The 25,499-nt window shown below is 45.5% G+C and overlaps 1 protein-coding gene across 2 annotated transcripts; it reads right to left on the reverse strand.

Annotated features, from left to right (window-relative positions):
• Nucleotides 1–1,122: 1,122 nt before the first annotated feature.
• Nucleotides 1,123–25,139, reverse strand: slc1a3a (solute carrier family 1 member 3a). Of its 2 annotated transcripts, XM_035379741.1 has the most exons (11): nt 24,725–25,135; nt 22,621–22,910; nt 19,677–19,814; nt 10,781–10,985; nt 10,234–10,276; nt 8,812–9,083; nt 7,953–8,186; nt 6,285–6,479; nt 5,521–5,655; nt 3,342–3,509; nt 1,123–1,683 (listed from the first exon to the last, which is right to left on the reverse strand). In XM_035379741.1, exons 2-11 carry the CDS (start codon nt 22,799–22,801, stop codon nt 1,671–1,673), a joined length of 1,584 nt encoding a protein of 527 aa, XP_035235632.1. In that variant the 5' UTR covers nt 22,802–22,910; nt 24,725–25,135; the 3' UTR covers nt 1,123–1,670. The 2 variants fall into 2 exon arrangements, with proteins under 2 accessions (XP_035235632.1, XP_035235631.1); XM_035379740.1 differs by lacking the exon at nt 1,123–1,683 and having other exon boundaries at nt 3,299–3,509; nt 24,725–25,139.
• Between the last annotated feature and the right edge of the window lie 360 nt (nt 25,140–25,499).

Raw genomic sequence — 25,499 nt, forward strand, 5'->3', positions numbered from 1 at the left:
ATGTTTATGCCCTTGTGCCAATTTGTGTAGTAACATATTTATCTATTTATTTAAATTAAATATTACAAGATAAAGAGATAATTTAACACCATTGAATTACAGTGCCTGCTGCAAGTTATATAGTTTCTTTGGTCTGATTATTTTTAATCAGATTTAGATTTCTTATTTGATTTTTTTAAAATTCAAACAATGATTTTACAATAGTCACCCACGTCCCAGCTTGTAATCTTGGGCTGACTTAAGTGCATCCAGTAGGAAATAAGCCAAATCAGTGAAATGTACAAAGTTTTGTAATGTTGCGCGATGTTGCAAAGCGCCCCTCCCTTCGATTAGCACAACCGCTCGTTAGAAGCTTTTCATATGTCCGCTTTCTCAGATGATGTCACCAGTGAAGAATGCCATCTCGAGATCAAACCTCGTGTCACCACTTCAGTTCATGCACTGAATGCGAGAGAGGAAGAATGGAAAGAAAGAGTGAAATTGAAAGAGTGGAAGTGAGAGAACAGCTAAGAGATGAAGGGAACCTCTGGAAGGGTAAAGAGAGTGATGTAGGGAGGGATTTAAAATATTAGTAAATGAGGTGTCTGTAGGAAATTCAGTTTTCTGTTGAGGGAGAAAAAATTTATAAAGCACCCATAAATTCAGCATTATAGCATGTCCAGCCCAACCAAACTATTCAGTACTCAGAGTAAGAATAAATTAGAGATTCAACACTACTGTTTGTCATTTACTTTAATCTAAACATTCACTGAACATACACTGAAACTCTTCCCGGCCAGGATTATAAAAATCCTGGCCAAAATTCTTAAAATTGGGAAGCAGCAGGATGCGTGCCTAAACTGTGAAAGCCTTTCTACTGCAATGACTGTCATGTGCAGATTTCACACATCACCAAATCGTTTATTTTAGAAAAGGTCAAGCAGGTCAATTTCATAATACCTGAACTGCAGCTCAGCTCACATTGCCCGTATATTCTTGCACAAGTGTATCAGATCTCCGCCTGCATTATGTTTCGTGAAAAATCTGGCGTTTCCATTTTGGAACAGAACACAATAGCAGACAGTGTCAATAGTAACTCAAGTACACTGCAGTATAAGCCAAATGAAAGGATGACAAAACAGCTTTTATTTTTTTCCATTTGATTTTTTTTTTATTTAAAACTATATTTACCAGACAAATCTAGCTCTATACATTATCTATTTGTTTTGTGTGTTTGTATGTGTTTATTCGTATACCAAATGTCATGTGCTTCCTTCACATACTGACCACACCACCAGAATCACGCAAAAAAACAATAAAAACAACAAAGGGGAGAAATCACAGTCTCCATCAGAGTTAGTTCTTAAACAATCATAAAATGTTGTGCTAATGTTTGGTTTTTGTCAACCAATACTTAGGATGGGCATCTTGTCCAGTTCACGAGTGAGATTAACTTCTTTTTTTCTTCGCTTTTTCCCGCAGCAAACTTACAGCAGACGTTCTCAAGTAAACAATTATCCATATACTCTACAGTTAATTTACACAAATATCTACAAATTCTCTATATAAACATTGTCAACACAATTCCCTATACACTGCATTATCTGTTAGCAAAATAATAATAATAAAAAATAAAAGAATAATCTATCACGATCTTCCAATTTTATGTTGCACTTGTTTGAAGGCTCAGTTTACTGACAAATGCTGAAAAAGGAAAAAGAAAGAAAAGCAGTTCAGTCCTGATGCAACGTCAGCACGGACTTCAGCACGCTAAGTAGCATTAAACTACTCATGTTAAAGCACGGGTGAAAAGAGCAGCAAAGACATCGTCAAGTGGGGGAAAAAAAGAAAGATGCAAAAATCTAAGGAAAACTTTTCAAAATCACAAAAAGGAAACTTCATCTTGTGAAACTTACTCAGATAAATGGATCTTGTGGAATGACTGACTGGGACTCCCCTAAAAGTGAAGTGCCCTGTAATCTATTTTCAGTATAATCTGGGTAAACAAATGGGGTTCATAGACATAGAGCTCATACCCCTGATTGGTTCATTGCACCCCTAAAGTTAAGGAACAACATTTTAGCCTGCCATTCAAATTCTCCCCTCTCTAGCTCAATCTTATATGATGAACATAACTAAGGACTGTTTTTATCTTACGTAACAGACAAATTTAAGTCAGGTCAGTCTTGGCACTGAGAACCCATTCAGGGCCCCAGACCGCGAAAGGTCTGATGACTGCAACAGAACATCAAAGCCCATGATTCAGCAAACTAATTTACCGGCAGGACCGCATTTGTTTGATTAGCCCAAGCCCAATCTCGTGTACTAGTGCGCAAACCTCTCAAAATCCTGTGGGAAACATGCAATTCTGCTTTCTGTCATCACCTTATTAGAAATCTCCATCGTCCAGTTCCATGCGTTCTCCATATCCCCATGACCTTCTTCCCATCCCATCCTCACTCAAATCCTTCCACGCTATTCTCTTATAAAAATTAAAAATAAAAACCGAAGGCTCTTTTTCTATTCCAGCATTAACTTAGTTTCATTACGTGTAAATATTGAGGACCGAGTCATCAATGTTTGTTTGTTTACCGATAAAATAAAATTTATAACACTAACAGGGGCAGATCCTTCACATTGCAGCATCACACTCGGCATCGAGTGTGAGTGACAGCATTTGCCCTGAATACGAAGGAGCCATTTAAATATCCACCCCCGGAAAAAATGGCATTTCAGAGATGGTTCCTTTTCCAGCTGGTGAGTGAAAAACAAAATAAAAACATAACTAAAGCCATAATTAGAATCCCCCTGTCGAAGAGAAGACTTACTAGCACGACCATACTCCTGGGGCTCCTAACGAATTTAGCAGAAGTATCATGAGTATACAGGTCTCAAAACTCTGGCAAGCTACAGATAAAGATGAACTTGACTATACAATCCCACGGTCTATAACAGTGACAAACAGAGACTGTACAATGGGTCTCCATGTCACTTCTGGAAAACACAAAACCAGATTTTCCTTCTTTTTGTTTCTGTGTGAACCACTTTTCCACAGCTAAGCTCTTCAGGAACATTACAAGTAATGTTAAGCAACACATAAAAAAAACTTGAAAAAAACAAAAAAACAGCAGATGTCTGAAAAAAAATGTCTAACACCTGTACAGCAGCTCTTGAAAATCAGAAGAAAAATTACAAAACAAAACAAAAAACAATAAAAAAAGAAGTTCCCAAGTTTCCCCATAAAGGAGCAAGACCTGATGGGACACGTGGTGTGCGGGGTGGGGGTATGGGGGAGGGCAGGGATGGGGGGGGGGGGGCACTACATCTTGGTTTCGCTGTCCGGAGGCTTCTCGTTCTCGTACTCGTTCTCCTGGGTGATGAGCTGGTAGGGCTTCTTCATCTCCTTCTCCTCCACCACCGAGTTGCCCATCTCCGCGTCCTTGGTCTGGAGCTCATGCCGGGACAGGTACTCTATGATCCCTGCCCCGATGGAGTCCCCCAGCACGTTGGTGGTGGTGCGCAGGCGGTCCCTGAGGGCCAGGAGGATTGGGGGGGGGCAGTGGGCGGGGGGGGGAGAGGGAGCGTGGGTGGTGGGTGGAGACAAGATCAGTAAAGGGGGAGGGAGGAAGGAAGGTGGAGGACAGGGGAAGGGAAGGTGGAAGTGATATTAAATGATGGGGAGGAAGGGTGGAGGATGGAGAGGGAGCATGGAGGAGAGAGAGGGAGGGTGGAGGAGGGAGAGGGAAGGTGGAGGAGGGGGAGGAAGGGTGGAGGAGGGGGAAGGGCAGTGTAGCGGTATAGAAGGATGAGAAGTTGAAAAGATGAACAAAGTGATTGAGTGAGAGAGGAAGGGAGGGTGAGGGTCGAGAATATGAAGTTAAAAAGGTGGAGGAAGGGACAGACAAAAACACGGGGCCAAGAAAAAAAAGGAAATGTAGGGGGAGGAAAGAAAACAGGAAACAAAAGATTTCACGTGTCACTGAAAGTATTACCACTTTAAAAACAAGATAAAATGGTCCACTTATCTGGGTGCATTTTTAGTGTAGGCACACTAGTGTTATCACCTATACTGTTCAAGCCAGTTCCAGTAGCGAGTGATGTTTGTTCAGTTTTGGCCACAAAGAAATTAAATGCAGATTAGATTAAAAGCTCGTAAAATAAAGGCAAATTGCATAACAGTGTGTGATCTGTCCTTCCCTCCATTTCCATTTTCCCTGAGCCAAATCTCCTCCACCCAAGTTACGCAAGCGGGTTGTGTGGCTTCCCCCACCCCCCACCCTGGGGCTACAGAGGGGCTCCCACCCCCTGAACCCCCCCCCCCCCCCCCCCCCCCATTCACCTGCCCGGCTGAGGGGTTCCCGCTCTCACACACAAGGCCCCTGCCCGGCTGAGGGGTTCCCGCTCTCACACACAAGGCCCCTTTGTGCGCCATTTTGAAGAGCCTCCCTCAGGGGAGGAACTCGATCCCGCTACGCGCTCGCAGTGAATGGGCCAAGGAGGAGGCGCGGGGGGGAGAGGAGGAGGCGCAGGGGGGAAAAGGAGCCCCGTGTGTAAGGGGAGGGGCGCGGTTTTAAGCTGTCCCGGAGGGGGAAGGGGGGAGGGGGGGTGCGGTTTCAATTCTTCCAGCGTTACTCTTAAAACCAGGGGTGAAATAAGGCGATGCATTAACGAGCAGGTCGTATTTTAAAAAACCAAAGCGGGCGAAAAAAAACGCTCTCGACTTCTGCGAGCCAGCGACAACCGTGTGATGTGGAGACATGTTCGGGAGATATGGCGGGTAGGGAAGCGTATCGTATTTCAGCCGCGACTCTCTGGAGCCAGACGTCTGCACATTGGAAGGCCGTTACGGAAATGAAATTTTGGAAAGTGAAATATGAAAAATTTGAAACAATCCTGCTTTTCTGGAATGGCAAACTCAACGACCTTGTCTCTCGTGCTTCCTGTCAAGACTGCAGGCTCACATCCTAGTTTGAAGAGAATAACCTTTTTTTTCCCTTTTATTTCTCTAATTAGCCCAGCAATATGAGTGGGTAAGGGGATTTTAATTGAAGGGACAAATTTGGGCCATCTAATTATGTTTCTGTGTTAACACCAATTGCAAAAATGCACAATTGGAAAAAAAGGAAATATAGAGCAAGACTCTGGGGTGTGTGGTAAAGTGTGTCATTGATTCTGCTGAAATCTCCCCACTGAAAACTACACTCTGCACATGCTGGCAACTAAAGGGTTAAGTGTGAGGGTTAAGTCGTTATATTCTTTCAGTCAAGTAGTGAAGGATATATTCTTCTCTACAGGAAAAAATGAAGAATGATCAAACATGATCTCCCAATTCATTTTATAACATTATAATATCATGATAGTGAATATGGTTATTTCTTTTTTTTTTTTCTTTTTTTAAAGAAATAAGTATACTCACTCCACATATCAAAACTGGTTCTGTATATTTCCGGCACTGGCATTTCAGGACTGATGGTGAGAATATATCTCAATATTACGGCACTTTTTGTAACCGTGAGGGGCAGAGGCAGAGCAAATACTCACAGGAACCAATCCACCGCGATGATGAGGGTGATGTCATCGGTGGGCAGTCCGACGGAGGTCAGCACGATCACCATGGTGACCAGGCCGGCCTGTGGTATCCCGGCAGCACCGATGCTGGCGGCGGTGGCTGTGATGCTGTTCCGCAACGCAAGAAGTATAAATCAGCGTGCAGTGAATGGGCACGCTAGCTTTTCATTAAGCGGGCTTGGCTCGGTCCACTGCAGGACTGAGTCAGAGTCTTTACTGTGCAACCACTTCTTTATTAGAGCATGATTTCCCCCTCATCGAGCTGTCTTATTCATCTACTGCCAACTATTCATCCACTGCACCACAATACAGTCTCCCAGCATAAACCCCTAACCCTAACCCTAACCTGCTCACCCAACGTCTGAGCATATGATCATGCGCTCACCCTAACCCGCTAACCCAACGTCTGAGCGTATGCTCGCCTGCTAACCCTAACCCTAACCAGCTAACCCATCATCTGAGCGTACGATCACCCGCTCACCCAACATCTGAGAATAAGCTTGCCCACACTCACCCAACATTCAGAGGGCAAACACATCAATGTTCTCTCAGTTTATCAGCACACGTGTATCACACAGAAACACACAAACCCACACACACACGCACATGTGCAAACACACACACGCATGCACACTCCCATGTATGCACACACACAGCAACACATTCTGTCAGCCATATATGTGAGATCCAGTGGATAAGGAGCGAGGATTTCATTCGATTTCCCCCGTGAGGCGCACCTGATGGTGATGATCTGGCCGAAGTTCATGTCCATGTTGTTGACCTGGGCGATAAAGATGGCCGCCAGGGCTTCGTACAGCGCCGTGCCGTCCATGTTGATGGTGGCGCCCACGGGCAGCACGAAACGCGTCACCCGCTTGTCCACCTTGTTGTTCTCCTCCAGACACTTAAAGGTGATTGGCAGAGTGGCTGAGCTGAAAGAGAGGAAGAAAGAGCTTATGACATTGTGGCATTTGTCATGACCAGGTTTTTGCAATTAAGTCCGCTTATGATAATGTAATATCTATATGCATATGGACATGGTAAATGCAGCCTGTGCAAACATCCCCCACAATGTCCCTTTTATTCCCATATATTCCCTTTTATTCCCATACATTCCTGTTAATTCCCATGGAAAGCTTCCACCCCTGAATATTCCCCAAATCCTTCAATCCTAGTCATGGCTGTGGTTGTGGATCTTTGCGTTCTCCTTGCTTAACTGTTCTGCCCAGACATTGACCTTTTGTTTTGTTCTCACTTGGTTCTTGCCTCACTCCAGTTCATTTGGTTCTGCCAATAGCTTCTTCGGCTTCTATTTGATGACACCCAACTGTCTTTCTCTCCTTCCAGCCCTCACAGGTGGCTGCATAATGGCGTCTGATCTCCGTCTGGACAGCACACCATCGTTTGACCCTCAGTCCCCAAGTCCCTTTTGAGGCCTCTCCAAAAACATGAGTTACACTGTCCCCGTCCGCCAAGAACGTCGGTGCCACACTCAAGTTTTTTTTTCTTTCCTTTTTTTGTTTTTTTTTCTGGGAACATCGTGACTGCGACCTGGTCCGGCAGGTCCATTAACAGGAAACAAAGGCCTCTCTTCTTTACGCCCCCCCCCCCAATGCCGCAGCCGGTCCGGGCCGTTTGCCGAATGTCGTCTGGGCTCCTGTGGGGCCCCGCTGGCTGGCCTCCCCGCCTGTCCCGCCAAAACCGCTCCGGCCCATTCAGAACGTGACCGCTTGGCCCGGGTTCAGCTTCGCCCCCCGAACACGCCCGTCCGTCTCGTCCGCGGTCGCCTCCCTCCCCTGGCCGCTAATTCCAGCCCGCGTCGAATTCACAGCCCCTGGCGATGGGCCGCCGAGGCCGCCAAGTTCTACCACTTTTCACTGCCGTCAATCAATCACAGATCCTTCACCCGAGCTCTTAAAATGTCAGCATCACCCAACAGTGCCCTCCAGCCGGGGCTTATTGGTTCCCCAGAGGCAGAACGGACCTCCGGCATCAATCAGAACCAACCAATCACGTTCCATCTTTCAGCCCCAAGACAAGGCTGGGGAACTGGTCTCGCAGTACCAAAGGTTCGATTCCCAAGAGAGCCACTGGCAACGCACCCATTCTGCACGTATGCCCTCGCTTTCATAGCTCATGATATTTCTTACTCTGGATAAGAGTACCTCTAAAACAAATAAATAATTCTCACCATCATCATCATCTTCATCATCATAGTCATTATTATTGTCATTATTCCTAACAAATAGCCACCATAAAAGCATTCATTATTAAGGCAATGCAAATAACAATTGGGCTGGCATGATATTAGGTGTCCTTCTGGCTGTACCACTCAATAATTATTTTATAAACATGGACGCATCATCTGCACTCCAAAGGAGGAAGGCTCATTTGAGGTCCCCTACCTGGACGACGTGCCCAAGGCAGTGATGAGCGCCTGTAGCAGTCCGGCGATGAAGATGAAGGGGTTCTTCCTCGTGATGACGAAGTAGAGCGTGGGCAGCACGAAGGTGGCGTGGATGAACAGGCCGATGATGACCGTGATGGTGTACATGGCCAGCTGCCCGCCCATCGACGTGATGTCATCCATCTCCACGATCTTCCCCGCGATCAGGAACAAGATACCAATGGGAGCATACCTGGAGTGACACGGACAGACCAGGGGGATGCATTTAACCATCCAATCACACGGACAAACCAGTGGGGATGCATTTAACCATCCAATCACACAGACAGACCAGGGGGATGTGTTTCGCCATCCAATCACACGGACAAACCAGTGGGGATGTGTTTCACCATCCAATCACATGGCCAGACCAGGGGGATCCGATCACTTCACTGCTCCCAGTCAGCAATTATCCTCAGATATGCTGATTCAAGGACCTTATTTATTAATTTCAGTGAGCTCCTTCCTCTCTGCTCCTTTATTTATTCAGTCACACAGTGAGTGCTGTTCTATTAACAGATTATCTCATCTTAAATCACTTGAACAAGTTCTTCAACTGTGGCCTACCAAACGATGAGAATCACTTTAGTGAAAGGAAACAATTTGTTGCTTTACTTTTACCGTCAAAAGCACTTAAGATATTTTTTCTTCGAAGAAGAGTGTTTGATTAGATTAAATGAGATTAGAGTAGACATAAGAAGAAGCATTTGTTAGACTGGTAATTTATATTAATACTATTGACGTTTTTTTTTAAAATGAGTAGCAATTTTAAAAAAGCAAACGTGAAACGTAATTTCTCCCGTCCACAGGCTACTGACCACATGATGATGGCCACCAGCCTCATGATGGCCTCGTTGAGGCAGTCGAAGAAGTCCCGGAGCGGCTGGCCCTCCTCCTTCATGCTGCCGATGATGAGGCCGAAGCACATGGAGAAGACCACCAGGCCCAGCGCGTTGACCCCGTTGACCGCGCCGGGGATGGGGATCACCTCCTCCCGGGAGATCTCCTGCGTGCTGTTGGTCAGGTTGAAGATCGTGTCGTTCACCGTCACCGTCACCAGCACCACCCGCTTGCCGTACTGCGTCTTGAACTGGGAGACGGACGGGGGAAGGGAAGTGGAATCACCGAGCAGTACAGGATGAGAGGTGAGCTTTCAAACTGCTTTTAAAAAAAAAATCATTTAACCCTTTAAGGTGTGAGATCACAAATGTGTGAGTGGAATGTTCTTAGCGGAACATTCTAATGCTGATGTCACAATCAGTGCTGGTGACTGAAAGCAGTGGAGTTCTAGAACACCGACTTTTTAAAAAATGGACTCTTCAAAGGGTTAAACGAGGTGAATCACGGGCTGGGCATGTTTGGTGCTGCTGTTAGGTTGCATGTCTGGTAAAACGAAATTAAGTATTTACTTTCATTGACTGAATTTACGGATGACTGGGCACCATGAGTAAGACTCAGGGGTGAGACACAACAGCTGCCCAAAAAGCCATCACTCTGGAATGGGCACCACGTGGACTTTTCTTCTCTTCAAGGAAGGCACCCGGGTGGAAATGAAAGTTCCTTCTCGATTAATCCACCCCAATTCGATATCCGCGAGACAACAGTTCCTCTGTTTTGTGTTTGAGAACGGTCTGTCCTGGACGCCAGCATCTAGAGGGCAGCGCTTTGCTCAGCTCCCCTCTCCTTCTCCTTCTCGCGCTGCTTTTACGCTTTGTTAACAGATTTAAAGTCCCATTGTTATCATTGTTTGCCCTTCCCCGTGTACAAAAAGTGGCCTTCCCACAAAGGGTAGCGATACCCTTTATCTTATAGGCGCCTTGTATTAGGTAGCACACTCAACAAGCGCGTGTTTCTTTTACAGAAAAAAAGCTTTTCAATAAAAAACAGGGTTCAGCTTCAGGTCTGGAGGCCAGGCTGGGTTGTTTTCAGCGGAGAGAGAATAAAGCTGTCATTTTTTTGTTGATATGAAAGAATACTGACGAAAAAGAAATCATGATGAAATAGTCATTGCGATACGATAAGAGGGATCTGTGTGAAAAGCATCTCCTTTTACTGGTGATTTGTTATGTAATTGAAGTGCTGCTTGTGACAGAATTGGTGTTTTCCTTGGTTTGGGGAGTACCCCCCCCCCCCCCCCACCCCACTCCCATCCCTTCTCAACAGGGAAAGAAGAGGTAGCAAGAAAAAGACTCAGGTGAACATTAGATGAAAAAGAAGACGATAATGGCATGCATCTTTACCTGCTGTGTGCAGGCTTGCACCAGGTTGGGAGGGAACATGTTTCTGGAAAAAAAGAAGCATAATCATGATTCATGGCAATGAAATATTGTTTAATATTTAACAGAAATTTCCATTCGGCAAAATATTAAAACATAATATTTACATTTAATACAGAATATTCATACAAGTGCTGTACTCTGCATGCAATATATTTTATGTGGTAATAATGGGAGAGGCGTGCATCTCACTGATGATAAACTAGCAGCCAGTGAGCTTCTGGTGCACAGTTGGACCCACAGAACCCTGTGGAACCCCAGAGAACCCTGTGGAACCCCACAGAACCCTGTGAAACCCCACAGAACCCTGTGGAACCCTACAGAACCCTGTCCAATGCAGATCCTTCACCCGGGAGGACGGGAGCTGCTGAGCCCCAGTGCTGTGGTAAAGCCCTGTGATGATCAGTGAATGGACTCGTTTGAAGGCGCATAGGGACCGACTTGGCAGTCGTGGGAAAGACCTCGACCGACTGAGGCCGCGCCCCTCGCCAGCCACGCCCTGACGGGGTACCTGATGAGGTCCAGGAAGGCGTCGGCCGGGCTGACTTGCTCGATCTTCTGCTGCTGTTTGAACTCGTCCTTGGAGCCCTTGCCCGGGTGGATGATCAGCACCATGATGATGCCGATGAAGACGGCGATGACCGTGGTGGTCATGTAGTACACCACCGCCCGCATGCCCATCTTCCCCGACGCCCGGCTGTCCAGAGCCGCCATGCCTGCGGAGAGAGGGGGAGAGAGAGAGAGAGAGAGAGAGAGAGAAAGAGAGAGAGAGAGCGCCAAAAAGCGGTCAAGACAAGAGGCCGATCCCGCCTAAAATCAGAGCTACACCACAGGGGCTACACTGAGACCGCACGAACCCAAAGATAAGGCTTCCCCGAGCTTCTGAGCAACTACATGTCCTGCAATCCTATCATACTGTAACAAAATAAAAGCCAAATTTGACAGTTATCATTGATGTCATTTAACGATCCTTGTGATAATAAAATATTCATATTTACATCTTAATCTTTTTGCATTTAAATAAATTACTTGCACAAAACAGGAATTGTGGTCTTTAAAAACCAGTTTCTGAATTTAATAAGTGTAACTGCAAAACAGACCATCATCACTCTTCTGACTGGGAGTGCATTTCTAAAAAACGAAAGGATTACACGATTTTTAGAGCCAATTACGAGCCAAATCCACCAAGCCTGCTTCAAAAAGTGAAGCCTTTCATGTGCAAATGCTAATTAAGGTTGAGAACTTACTAATTAATGTAGGAAGCATTCCTGCCAATAAGATCATAAGAACATACTCTCCTCTGGAAATGTCTGTATAATTTAGTTTTTTATTTCCTTTTTTGAAGTGATAGCACTACTAAACTTTTACAGTTGAAAGGGTCAAACATTGCATCTTTGGAAAGCTGCCAGTGGTCCTTCAAACACAAGCGCTATATTCTTCAACAAGCCAGCAGAGCAGCAACCATCGGGCGAGATTTCGAAACCCCCCCCCAGTGTGTGAACTTCCCATCGCCCCAAGTCTGCGGAAGGAGGTTGGTGTTTCTGGAAGCCCAATCCACAGGCAAAGGTACAGAGAAGGACAGACATGCTGGAGGACCCCCTGCCTACCTCCACCCCTGTGGACCACCCCACCCGACTGTCTGCTGCCCCAAAATCCCTAAAATCTCTCTATTACACTCAGGAATCAAACGCCACTGCTGAACAAAAGGACGTCCGGGAACATCTAGACCTCCGGAAGATTTTCGTGAGACCTGGGTACATCAGGAGGACACCCTCGAGGTCTGCAGGATGCCTGTGGACGTGGACGTGACGTTGCAAGAACATACCGACCACGTGCTAATGCAGCTAGCGCGAGCCTGCACGTCTGCATGTGCAAATCCTGCTGCATCCGTGTGCGCATGGCTTCCCATTTATCATTTTAACGTTTTAACATCGGTTTGAGGGTGGTCACCACCCAGGGCCCGAACCCGCCCATCCCCCATCCCCCACCCCTCAGGTTGAAGCGACAGAAAAGAAAAGTGACAGAAGAAAGAGGGTTAAAAGCAGCATCAGGAAGAAAGAGAGAGAAAGAACGGCTGTGGGGAGGACAGACCTCGAACCCGAACAATGAGCTGGATTGAGAAGCAATAAAGTTAAGTGTGCGGTTTCAAAGTGTCACCCGCCATTATGTGCCATTGTGCTCATTCAGCATGGCACAGGCAGCAGCTTCCTTTGTGCGGCGTGAGATGTATGTGTTCCTTTCAGCCTGTACAGCGTGATCCATACACGCCTCTCTTTCTTCTCATCTTCCTCTCCTCCGCTCCCTGCTCCTCCTCTCCTCCTCTCCCCGCACCCCGATCTCCACCCGCCATCCGCGTCCCAGTCCCCGTTATGGATCTCACGGTCCCCAAGTCCTCGTACCCCAAAACCACTCCTCTCTCTCTCCCGTCTCTCCCTCTCCTTCACCCTCCCTGACAACCCTGGGAAACTTGTTGACTCGTACGGCTGCATTGTTTTCCCCAGATCACCCTGGCAACAGCCAACGGAGCCTGCGCAATTCGGTCCGGAGGACTAAAGAAATGACTTTCCCTCAGAAAAGGGAAAACCCTCCAGGAAAAAAACCCCACAGACAAACACAGGAGATGAAACAAAGTGCCCACCCCCATCCTCACTTCTCTCCTTCTTCTTCTTCTTCTTCTTCTTCTTTTTTTACTGCACTCTACAGATTTTCAGCATTAAAAAACCGCTTCGCCGCACCCTGTGCCCGGAGAGGAGGCTGTAACCCGTACGGCTGGAGAACGTCCAGGCCCAAGGGTCGCGTTTTTACACCGGAGTTTATCAGATGAAAGCAGGACAGAGAATACGATTGAGCCCGTAGGAGGAGAGGGGACGGGGGACGGGGGGTCGGGGGGGTTGGGAAGTGGGAGGAGTGTCCTTGCATCTAAAAAATTCAATTCATAAAAGCCGCCCCCCAGACCAGCCCAAGGACACTTCAGTCCGCCAGCCTGCACCCTTAGCATAAAGGTAGCCCTTTGAAAACCTCAAACACCTCCACAATAATTCAGCTGAAAGGCAGCATACATCGTTAGCCATACATCACTGTCAGCCATGCATCATCTGTCCTGCAAACCTGGTCTTTCACACTTTAAGGTATTTATTTTTATACATATTTAAACAACTTACTTTATTTCCAACTCTGGGGAAAGATATACATTTTTTTTTACCATAGTACTTTTTAGAGACACTGTCACAAAGATGCTTTCAAGAAAAACAGGAACTAGGAGAAAACTCCCTCAGTCACAACAAGCCGAGCTATTCTCTCCCTCAAGGCCCAACTTCCCCGATAAGCCTGATACAAAAATGTGTAAAGTTAGACTGTAAATAGCGCCCCCTAGGGTGTTCACATTTGACTTCAGTAAAGACGGAGGGCAGTTTGGCGGTTTGGCCAGCCCCCCTTTCCCCCCTTTCCCCGCACCCCGCACCCCGCACGCTTCAGGAGACCCGCAATATTTCGCTGGCGGTTTCAGACGCGGAATGGTGAACTAAAGACAGATATGCGAGAGCGGCGCTCTTCGGGTAATTCCAGGAACGACGGGGTCAGACCGCCAACGGGCCGGGGGCACGACAAGACACAGACCGGCTCCAAAAACCCGACATCGACCGAGGGCAAAGGGCTAGGCTTGCAGAACAAGAACACCTGGTACAGGAACAGCAGGAATCAGCTGCCGACCTGTGGACCATCTCCTGGGCTAAGCACATAGCGCTGGTGACGCAACGTTACGCAGGTCTGGGTCACTCAGTGAAGGGAGGTTCAGCCTTAAACTCACTTAACTCACTTCCCCCTGCTCAGGCGCTATAAAAACATGTCCAGTTGGATATTGCTCAATGGCCGCTTCAGTGTATTCATTACTGTCATGGCAACATATTTCGATAACACTGTGCTTCCCAATGGAAAAGCTCTTAAAATATTTTGATTATTTGGAAATTTGGTGTATGAGATAATAATAGTTGGACTGAAATAATTTTTAAAATATTGAAACATGAATTTGACATGTATCTTGTTATAAAAAGAATTTAAATAAATGTTTTTAAAAAACTGCCAGAATTCTACTCCCAAATCACTGAATCACTGGAAACCAATATGAGACTCAATTCATTAAGTTTTTTTTTTTAAAGACTTCAGATAAAAAGTTTTGGAAACACTATAAAGGATAACACCATTTTTAACAGGTTTAATCTGTACGTCTCATCTGTCTCTTCACACACTTTGGACACGGGGATGAAGTTGCTAGGGAACGCCACGTCACACTTTACTGGTTTATTGTATATGGTAATGAAATGCCATGGAAAGAGATGGAGGGCAATTTAGGCCCTTTATGTGTGCTAAGCAGAGCAGGAGAGAGAGGCAAGACAGGAAGCATCAGGAGCCACACTGTGCTGATTAGTAACAGCTGACCATCCCAGACCAGCAATGTGGAGGGATTCTTCCCTGTGTATTATCTCTCTCTCTCTCTCCCTCTCCCCATCTCTCTCTCTCTCCTCATCTCTCGCTCTGTCCCTGTCTCTCTCCCCATCGCTCTCTCTCTCTCTCACCATCTCTCTCTCTCTCTGTCCCGCTGTCTCTCCCCATCTCTCCCCATCTCTCTCTCTCTCTCTCTATGTCTCTCACCCCTGCATTTTAATAAACAAGGCTGTAGTACAAAGGAGTCACTGTCTGCACACCAGAAAATGGAAACAAAGGGACACTGAAAAATAAAAGCTAAACATTTCACATAACAACAGCTACAGCTACCTGCATGGCTCCTATGAAAGTCTATAGTCTCCCCCTGTCTCTATTAAAGGTATTGTATTACATTGGTTTTAAATCTGAGGTCCATAGCCAGTGATTAGATCTGGGGTCAGTTCCAATTCAACTCCGGCTCAATTAGTCAACTTCAGTTCCAAAACAATTTCGTTCTTGTCAGTTCCATGCTAAATCCTTTTTCAGTATTCCTAACTTATCCTAGTTCCATCTAAGTTCCTGTCATCTTCTATTAAACAAGTGCACATGAAATGAGTATGTTCACTTAATCTTTTTTTTCTTAAGGTACCGGGAGTAACATCTCAGACCAAGCGGGGGGCGGGGGGGGGGGGGTGAATCCAGAGTTCATTGTATCAGCGCGAGCCAGAGTTCCATTGTGATTCCACTGGAGCTACGAAGGATGACATCACCGATTTACACACTAGAGCATTATGGGTAGGCAATATGGTGCTTGTACAAGTTTTCCTTCTCAACGTAATTCCCTTTAACGCAATTGATTCTTTCAAGGTCACAGCTATTAGATATTTATAAGGATTATTTGCTCATGTGATATTTCTTTAAGTGCACCTACATTTGTTCTCACTATCTTACTACTATTCTTCAGATTGTTTGCTTCCTAATTTACATTAGGCCGATATTCTCATTGGGAATTCATTATATTTTGACAGAAAAAATAGAAATATATCTCAGGAGCAACAAGGGCCACCATACTTATAACAAAGAGTCCAGTTAAAATGCTACAGTAACCACATAAGTGTAATAATTATTTTTTTTGTCAACTTTTATACTCGCCTCATGTACTGTAATGTGTCTTATATTATCACACTACTGCCTCAGAAAACTCTTGTGGATACTCCAGCTTCTGAAAATAAAACTCAAGGACATCAGTTAAACAAACTGCTCATCTGCTAATAATAATAAAAAAATAATTAATAAAAAAGAACGGGAATCGTCATGGAAATGAAAAAAACCTTCTCCTCCCACACCACTAATGAGAACATTCAGTTACAAGAACAGCAGCAGTGAAAAACGAAACCTCTTTTTATTTAGTGTCATTTCTTCAGGGCTGCCAAATAATTTCAGCTTGCATGTTTGTTACGGACCACAACTTTCTCTTGGGGTAAAATAAACAACTTTTCTGAACTGAATTAGATATGATAATATGAATGATATTATTGCGGCTTTTCAATCAGCTAGTGTAATGCACACATAATTACAGTGTATGGACCAAAAAAAAACCCCCACACATCATTACATAAGGTCAAAAGGAAAAACAAACGAGAAATAAATTATACATTCAATTTAGAAAAAAACAGTCGCTGTGACACACTGTTGCAAAGACAGAGTTCCAGCGCATTCATTAGGCGACCTCCTTTCATGAATACGCTGAATGGGCTCTTTGTCTTCTCCAGCTGTATCTGAGCACAGCCACCGTAACCTCTGACCCCCCCCCCCCCCCCCCACACACACACCCCCACACCCACCCACCAAACTCTCTTGAAGATCCAAGGGGGCACCGCTGACCACACGGGGGCAAGTGGCCGTTTCTCGCCCCCGCTCCGGTCACCTCTGCTGCCCCTCCAAATTACCTGCCCCAGCTCCCATCTGCCCCAGCCCACAGCGACCTGCCCCTTTCATCCCCATGCCCTCTCTGTGTGGTGTTTGAGCCCCTAGACTTTGGCCCCGGGGGCCAAATCTCACTCTTCTCTCATCGGCCTGGTGCCAGTGCAGAGTAAACAGTCTAAATCGACCTCCGGGGTTGGGTCACATGACCTCAGCTGAGCTGCTGGAGAGTTATAGCACTTACAAAGGCTTTGTGTGGAAACAGGTGGAACTACCTTGATTTTAAATGGCTTTAAATATTAATATAGACATAATACAGACATGGCTATATAAAGCTATTTTCCATTTTAGTGTAGGCAAGCCCAACCATACTCACAACCGTAAGACATTCCTGACGGATAACCATGGTCTTGGCATACACAAACAACTGTAGTTAGTGTGTGTAGCTAGCTACGTTCATTAGCTATATGCACCTAACATTAGCCAGTGAGATGAGAAAAAGACGGTAAGTCATGCTGGGGTTTTCAGAGAACCGTTTCATCTTCTGACTCAAAAAAGTTGATAAAAGTTAAATGGCCTTTTTGCTGACAATGTCTGGGGGGCCCTGTTTTAATGTTTCTGGATCACCTATGACTGTAAAATTCAGGGCTCAGTAAACAAGCTCCCCAACTTTAAGCTCTGTACTCCATTCCCCATAATTCCTCCCCGCGAATGCTTCGCGTAACTCTGTCCATTGAAAGTAGCCTTGACCACATAGAAACATCAACGAGCTGTCAGCAAGTGCCAAGGAGCAATACTTTGCTGTTTACTTTTCTCCCTAAAACCAATATGTACAGATCTCCTGTGCCAAAACATCCGTTGTTGCCAAGGAGAAAGCAAATTTACATACCACAAGCCTCAAGGACAGAATGCTCGTGAAAAACAATAATATACAAGAATCGGGCTTTCGGATCATCTCTGGAGTTACTGAATTAAATGAACACCAAACAGAAAACAGAGCACAGCCTTATTTACTGATGCTCACAATCAATCTGAAGCAACCGAACAGTCAATCAAACCAATCAACCTTTCCTCTGTACATCACATGCTTTAACTAAAAAGACTTTGTGGTGTGAGCAGCGTAAAAAACTGAGGAATCCAGTCGATGAGACACTATGAGGTAAAAAAACTAAAAATTCTCATTGAACCCCAGGAAAAAGTGAGTGAAATAAACTAGCTTCTGAACGACTGTTAATCACGCTTTCCCCCATGAATAGAAATCTTCCTTGGCTCCATGTGCGATGCACACCAGCTAATGACATCTCCATATTAAAGGAAGGCTCAGGAATAATGGAGGGAACATTTTCCTGTGCCAAGGTGACCAGCAAACCTCAGAGCCACAGTGAACAGACACAGTAACACGCTGTACGTGTGTAACGGTATTATTATTATTACAAACCGCATGTCCAGTAACAGGCTGTACGTGTGTAACGGTATTATTACTATAGTGCCCCAGTGATTAGACACAGTAACAGGCTGTACGTGTGTAACAGTATTATTATTATAGTGCCCCAGTGATTAGGCACAGTAACAGGCTGTACGTGTGTAACAGTATTATTATTATAGTGCCCCAGTGATCAGACACAGTAACACGCTGTACGTGTGTAACAGTATTATTATTATAGTGCCACAGTGATTAGACACAGTAACAGGCTGTGCGTGTGTAACGGTATTATTATTATTACAAACCGCATGTCCAGTAACAGCAACACCTCAAGTTGTCTTTCTGATCTCTGTGAGAAAGCCTGGATGTCCTCCGGCGTGGGGGCCCTTAGCCTCACTTCAAAGACCCCCCCCCCCCCCCAGCTCAGAGGCTTTGCTAATGATAGCAAAATAAACAAGGGTCCCGTTAAAATCCGTGAGGGGAGCGGGCAGATGAACACGTAGCTCAGTAGTGCTACCGTATCTCTCACTCTCAATGGAGACAAAGTTAGAGGAAATTAATGATCAGGGTCATATTGTACAAAAGCTATCAGCATTCCATTTAATTTTTAGAGCCCACCAAAGGGACTTCGGCTATCCGAAAGATTGGATTAGCAGATATGTAATCCTTGGAGATAGAAACATGGTGCATTGCACTTGCCTTAATGAAAGGACTGATTCTTCTGGGGATGGTAATAACGTGACCTCCCACACAAAGCAGCCCCTTACAAAGAGCTGCCTTCACGAACGCTTCAGACACAAAGGTCTCAAAAACAACGTCTTCCTTCCAAAAACAAACAATAGGGGGGGGGGGATTCAGGCAAGACAGTTGTGGACTTATATAATTGCCACGTTTTTTTTTTTTTTTTTTTTGCTGTTGTTTTTCACAATTCAGAAACATCATTGATGTTCTGGGCCAGAATCATATAACACGCCAAAGGGCATCTCCTGTTACATAAAAAGCAAAAAATAACAAACAGTAAAAGCTGCAAAAACAGAAATGCTTTGTTGCATGTTGATGTACGTGGAGAAATATTCCCAAAAAACACAAACAATGGTACAGTGGTAGAACAAGCAGAAAGTGGATTACCACAACAAAATAATTGCTACGTTGTCGAGAAAAGAAAATCCAGCATAGACCATAGGATTGTGTTCATTATTATGTAGCTGAAATAGTGTTGAAAGTACTTGAGGACCCATTTTGAAAAGTAATGGATGGAAATTTTTTGTAAAAGAAATCTACAATGCACGACTCCAATTCTGCACATATACTGAGCCAAAGGGGTGGGGAAGGGGGTCAAAAGAGAAAGGTTAATGCTTCACCGTTGCTTTTGCAAACTCTACACAAGCTTTCTGAGCATTTCTGCAGCACTGTATAACAGCACCCCTTTATTACGCTAACGGAATCTGGAATCCTGCAGCAACAAATCCAGAAGGTTCCAGAAGACCGATGGAACATTCCAGAAGTGAAAACAACAGACTTTTTGTCTAAATGGTGTTGTCAGCATGAACAACACTGTGTGCTGCGAGACAAACTGGGACTCTCCAGAACAGACTGAACGTGTGCACCTGAGGATGTGTGTGTGCCGTGTTGGGGTTCATACCTGTAATGAGACTGGAGACCAGCAGGGGGAGCACCAGCATCTGCAGCATACGCATGAGCAGCTCCCCAGGGAAGGAGAAGTACTTCACCTCACGGTACGACATCTTGTAAGGCCGCAGGGCGAAACCCAACAGAATTCCTGGAGGAAAAACAAGCAGCGGCTAAAGACGACGCTAAAAACTGGCTTTAAGGAACATCTCTCACACGCACAGGTTCAACATCACAGCACAAACCCTGACTAGACCACAACCAGAGGAAGCGTACAATTCTGTAACCATTGTTTATCATTTTCCCCTTAAATTTGGAAAAGGCATATAGAATATTGCACATCTACACAGTTTTTGTAATTCCAATGAATGGCTACTATCTCTTAGAAAATGCTTAGGTCTGATGATGAATCTCAGAATCATTCCTTAATCACAAATCATAAATCACAAATTAAACAGAAATGTGATTGGTGAAAAACATTTTTTTTTTGACTCCAAGTTCAAAATGAACTAAATACTGTGCCCTCCAAATGTATGTTAATCGTAAGGTGAAATTTGTTATTATATGCCTAAATTGCTTTTTAGTTGTGTGTCTTGTGATTTTGTTCAGCCACCTTCAGATGGGAAGAAATCTTTTTGGCTTCAGTTGTGGAGGAGAAACGAGAGGATTCAAGTTTTACGAGAAGCTCTGAGGAAGTTCTGTTTTAATCATAATCATCTGGGTGAATTGTAGCGCTCCAAAACTATGACATATTCAAACTACTCAAATCCAATGCGAATATTACAGTACCCCCAGACCCAAACTTACAGTCACAGGCTGAGCCAGTTTCAAAGCATAGTACTGTACATACTGAATTTGAGCTTGCATGAACATGTAACCCAAGAGTGCAACGTAAGTTACAGCTCACATGTACATCAGGGTAATCCCAGAGCTCACCCACTCAACCTTCTCCGATCTATCGCCCATTCATAGAGGACTAGACGTCACTGTTGGACGAATACTTAGATCCTTCAAGGAAAGGTTCACTGAAAATGACTACCATTTACAGGAAGTCAGAGAAGGTGGCTGTCATTTGCCCAGGCTGAACAGTAACAAATACTGAACTGTCTTTATTGCTGGTGTATGTACGTGTTGAGATAAGTGGGGTTCGGGAACTGGAGAGAAGTCTGTGGATGCATACAGTCGTTTGGATGTGGACTGCAGTTGGGCTGGACTTGGTTATGCAGGCCCTGAGTCTCCTATTGCAGGACAGAGTGACGGTGTCCCAGTATGGGAAGGATCATTAGTTCTGAGGTGGGGGGGCCAATGATTAGGCATGCCCAAACTCAGTCTCTTTTTATGAAGAAGACTCATGGAATTCCTCCACTGGGTGTAATGGCCCAAGGACTGACAGTGTAGGGTAGGTGCTGGCGGTCAGGAATGTGTGTGTGTGTGTGAGTGTGTGTGTGAGTGTGTGAGTGTGTGTGAGTGTGTGTGTTTGTGTGGGTGTGTGTGTGTGAGTGTGAGTGTGAGTGTGTGTGAGTGTGAGTGTGTGTGTGAGTGTGTGTGAGTGTGTGAGTGTGTGTGTGTGTGTGGGTGTGTGTGCGTGCGTGTGTGTGTGTGTGTGCGTGTGTGCGTGTGTGTGTGCGTGCGTGCGTGTGTGCGTGCGTGTGTGTGCATGCGTGCGTGTGTGCGTGCGTGCGTGTGCATGCGTGTGTGTGAGTGTGTGTGTGTGTGTGTGTGTGTGTGTGTGTGTGTGTGTGTGTGTGCGTGTGTGTGTGTGTGCGATGGTGGAATTTGGCACATCTGGTGCCGACATGCTGACATCACTGAACCACTCCTGCACCCGTTAACCCTCTACCTGAATGTTTCAGATGGAATCTGAAGAGATTTGGAGAGGCCAGATTTTCCCAATGACATCCAAGGAAAACCAAATCGCATAGTCATAATGAATGAGTGCCTTTTTGCCTTGTTTGCTTTAGATTTCAAAGCTGAAGAGACTGGGAGAATCTTCCTCTCTAATTTCACAGGCAGAAATCGAAGGTCTTGTAAGTAATTAACACACTGTTATCTCCGCTCCTTCGGGACACCTTTCAAACTGCGGATTTCGGAAAACAAGGTGAGTACGGAGTAGATGTGAAACTAATCTACAAGGTGTGTTAGCGTGCAAACGGTGCTAGTCTCAGGTTATTTCTGACCTTTCTCTTGTGTATACTGTCACCGATCTATTCATAGATGCTACGAATGTGCTTTCAGTCAGTTTATTCCTGTGAAGCTGCTACATTTCAGCATTTTTACGAGCATCTCGTTATCAACACAAACCCAAATTTACCTCAAATTAACATGCAAAAGGCCTCATGTTCTGGAAGAAAAAACAACCCTATTCACAGATTAATTTGTATGTAATTATATATAAATATGCATGATACGGATAAAGTTGAATAGTAAAATCTCACATGCATGCACGCGATCGTGAACACACACACACACACACACACACACACACACACACACACACACACTGTGGTAGTTTCCTTGCTCAGAGATGCTAGGCACCCTAAAGAATCCCATTCAAGCTGCACTTAAACATTGTAAATCCCTAAATCATGGCCTGGCACAATGGCCTGAACAGACCCTTCATGAATGGCACTGCCGTCCAGTACCTCTAAGGGGCAGGGGCTCAGCAGAGGAGTGTGTGTGTGTGTGAGAGAGAGAGAGAGAGTGTGTGTGTGTGTGTGTGTGTGAGAGAGAGAGAGAGTATGAGAGTGTCTGTGTGTGTGTGTGTATATGTGTGTGTGTGTGTGTATGTATGAGAGAGTGTGCATGTGTACGTGTTTATGTGTGTGTGTGTATGTACATATCAGGGGGAGGGGCAATAGCCCTCATTTCCACAGGCTTAAAACAGGTGCCCGGTCAGGTCTGCTCAGCCATTGGCCGGTGGGCAGACAGCGCGGGGGACCCTAGCGAGCGGCGCTCACCGATGATGACGGCGGCGATGGTGAAGAGGACGAAGCCGTTCCGTCGCAGGAAGCCCTTGACGTCGTCCCTGGTGACGCTCTCCGCGGCCTTGCGGACCCTCTGCGTGCGCAGCTGGACGTCCCGCCTCAGCCGCTGGAACGGCCCGCGAGGCCTCGGGTTCCCGCCGTCGCTCTGCGCCATGGCCGTCGCTCGCCGCGCCGCTCCGTGCCCCCGCACCGCTCCTGCCGCGCTGCACGCACCGTCCGACACTCAGGCCACGCCCCCACCGGCTCCGCACAGGACCACGAGTCTGGAGGAGGAAGGAGACGCACCGGGTGAACGAGAGTCTGGAGGAGGAAGGAGACGCACCGGGTGAACTCTCTCTCTCTCTCTCTCTCTCTCTCTCTCTCTCTCTCTCTCTCCGGAGCTGGTCTCCTAAAAGGAGACGGAGCGGGACGGAGCCCGTCCAGCGTGGGGTGACCCGGGGCGCCCGGGGATACCAGGTGAGGAAGGGGAACGCGTGTAACTCTGCAGCTGAACGTGACTGCGCAGGTGACCTCACACGCCAGACAGCCACACGGGAGAAATCCAACACCAGACAGCCAGAACATCTGCTCCAAAGCACCCCCCCGCCCCCCCACCCCCGCTGGGGTACTGCTAAAGCAGACGGAAACGCGCAAGATTTTCACATCCAACAAAACAAATATTTGCATTACCTAAAAAAAAAGAATTCCAATGGAATCTTGCGTCAGCTTTCAGCGCAGTACGCTGTAACCTCCGAGGACCCAGAAATTCATTTTTGACTTTTGTAGGGCACGAGGCTCTGATCATAATCTCAAGAAACATATATTCTGTTATACTGAAACCTGAAAGTTTATACTGAAAGGAGCATTCAATAAAAATAAAATAAATCATATTTTTGCATTCAAAACACCATTTTATTCAGCAAAAATGTTACATCATATCAAAAAATTAAAAACTGTTTTCTGCCAGTTCTTAGGATGGTGAAAGTCTCCTGAGGTGGTTCTCTGAGACCGTGAAACCAGGGAATGGAACAAAATCTGCAGGTATCATTCTTGAACATTTTTTTTTTAATTCCATAAATTATCAAATGAAAGTCAAGCTCAGGTCAGATATGGCTCATATATCAGCCCCAAATATATACGTGATGAAGAATGATGAAGACCCACAGTGGAACATCATAAACATCATGTTTGGTGGTAATGAATGAATTCCACAGGGTAGCAAACACAGTGTGCAGGCTCACACCCCCTAATTCAGTCCACTGCTCTGTTCAGATACAGTTTATTTTAATGTTCTTTTGTTTTCCAAAATTACAGACAAAGCCATGTGTAAAATGGAAACTGCATAAACTGCTTAAAATTGCCAACAGAAGACCCATAGCTCCCATGTTCAAAAAAAAACAGCATTTTCAGGACCACGAGAGAAATCCAAGCCTGAGATTTCCTTGAACCTAATGCATCTCATCATCTCACAGGTAAATGTCTAATTCAGAGCTGACGTCTTCAACAACAGATGTTTTTTTTCATTCATGGTTTTGCATTGAATCATTCGTATAAAGTCCACGCGTGTGCCTAAAAAGCCATCTAATCCTTGTATAAAAAATAAAAAAGAAGAAAAGAATTGAATCAGCAGCACAGAATTATATGCCCATAATTCCTTTGACATTCTGTGCCTTACAGCATATCTAAGAACACACGGTTTAATGTAAACTTCCTACGCTTTAATGAGGTCTCCTGCATCTGCAATAAAATACACACTTGACTCTATAATAGCACAGGATGCCACCACGCGCCACCAACCGCAACCACAACCAAAGATCCGGATTTTAAACTACTATAAATGCTTCGGTGCCCTTTGGTAAATTATTGCAACATTTATCAACCGCAATTATCCGGCCAGTGCTCGATCACCTCAACACACCAAGTACACGACACAGCACAGCGCAAACAAAACAAAGTTACACGCAAACAAAGTAACGCCACGGGTCCACGCGCACGCACACACGGTAGACTTCAAAAGACCTGTCAGAACTTTCCAGCCGGCAAACTCACGCACATATACCAGGGTGAATAACGTTCACAGCTACAGACGCATACTTACCTTTCGTTCTCAACGCGAATGCTTTAATTTCTTTTTGTTTGTATCTTTCCGCCGAAGTTTTTTTTTTTTTTCAATTATTCACAGCGAGGGAAAACGCTCGGGTTAGGTAGTGGCAGAGAACGCGAACCCGGGAGACCGGCGTAGGAGAGGAGGGAACAGGGGGAGCGGAGAACTGAAAGAACCAGTGAGAAAACGGATAGGACAGGAGGGGAGGCGTTGTGAGCTCTGAGTGAGTGAGTGAGTGAGTGAGTGAGAGAGAGAGAAAATAGAAGGTCTCTCACACTCCGGGTTTGTAGAAGAGGGAGGAGATTGCCAGCTCAACTCTGGGGGGAGAGTGAGAAAAAAAAAGAATGAAAAAATCCTCCCTTTCGGACCGAGGGGCTGGAGGAATAATGAGCTTCCAGAGCAGAGAAAAAGGCTAGCTTGTTTTCTTCTCGTTTTCTTTCAAAATGCTCTCACGCTTTTGTCAATTCCGTCTCATTAGAAATGCGAACCCGATTCCTGGCATGCACAGGACAGGGGATATTAAATACGCGTCGGGAGCGACGATACATAACGTTACATGTTACATGCAAAAAGACGTAGGGGCTAAATTGCATCTTTTACTTGACTGTGGCACAACTGCCTGTGATGTGTGCTTTCGCGAGTGAAGTATTTTCAGAAAAGTAAAAATAGCGATCAGGCTAATGTTTGCTTGGTGTTTTTATTTGGGATTGGGTTGTAACCCACGATGTCTGGCTGCAAAGCTTTTATCCCAGTTGCTGGTGCTGTGCAA

The sequence above is a fragment of the Anguilla anguilla genome, chromosome 10 (genome assembly GCF_013347855.1).
Source record: "Anguilla anguilla isolate fAngAng1 chromosome 10, fAngAng1.pri, whole genome shotgun sequence".
Taxonomy (NCBI): Eukaryota; Metazoa; Chordata; class Actinopteri; order Anguilliformes; family Anguillidae; genus Anguilla; species Anguilla anguilla.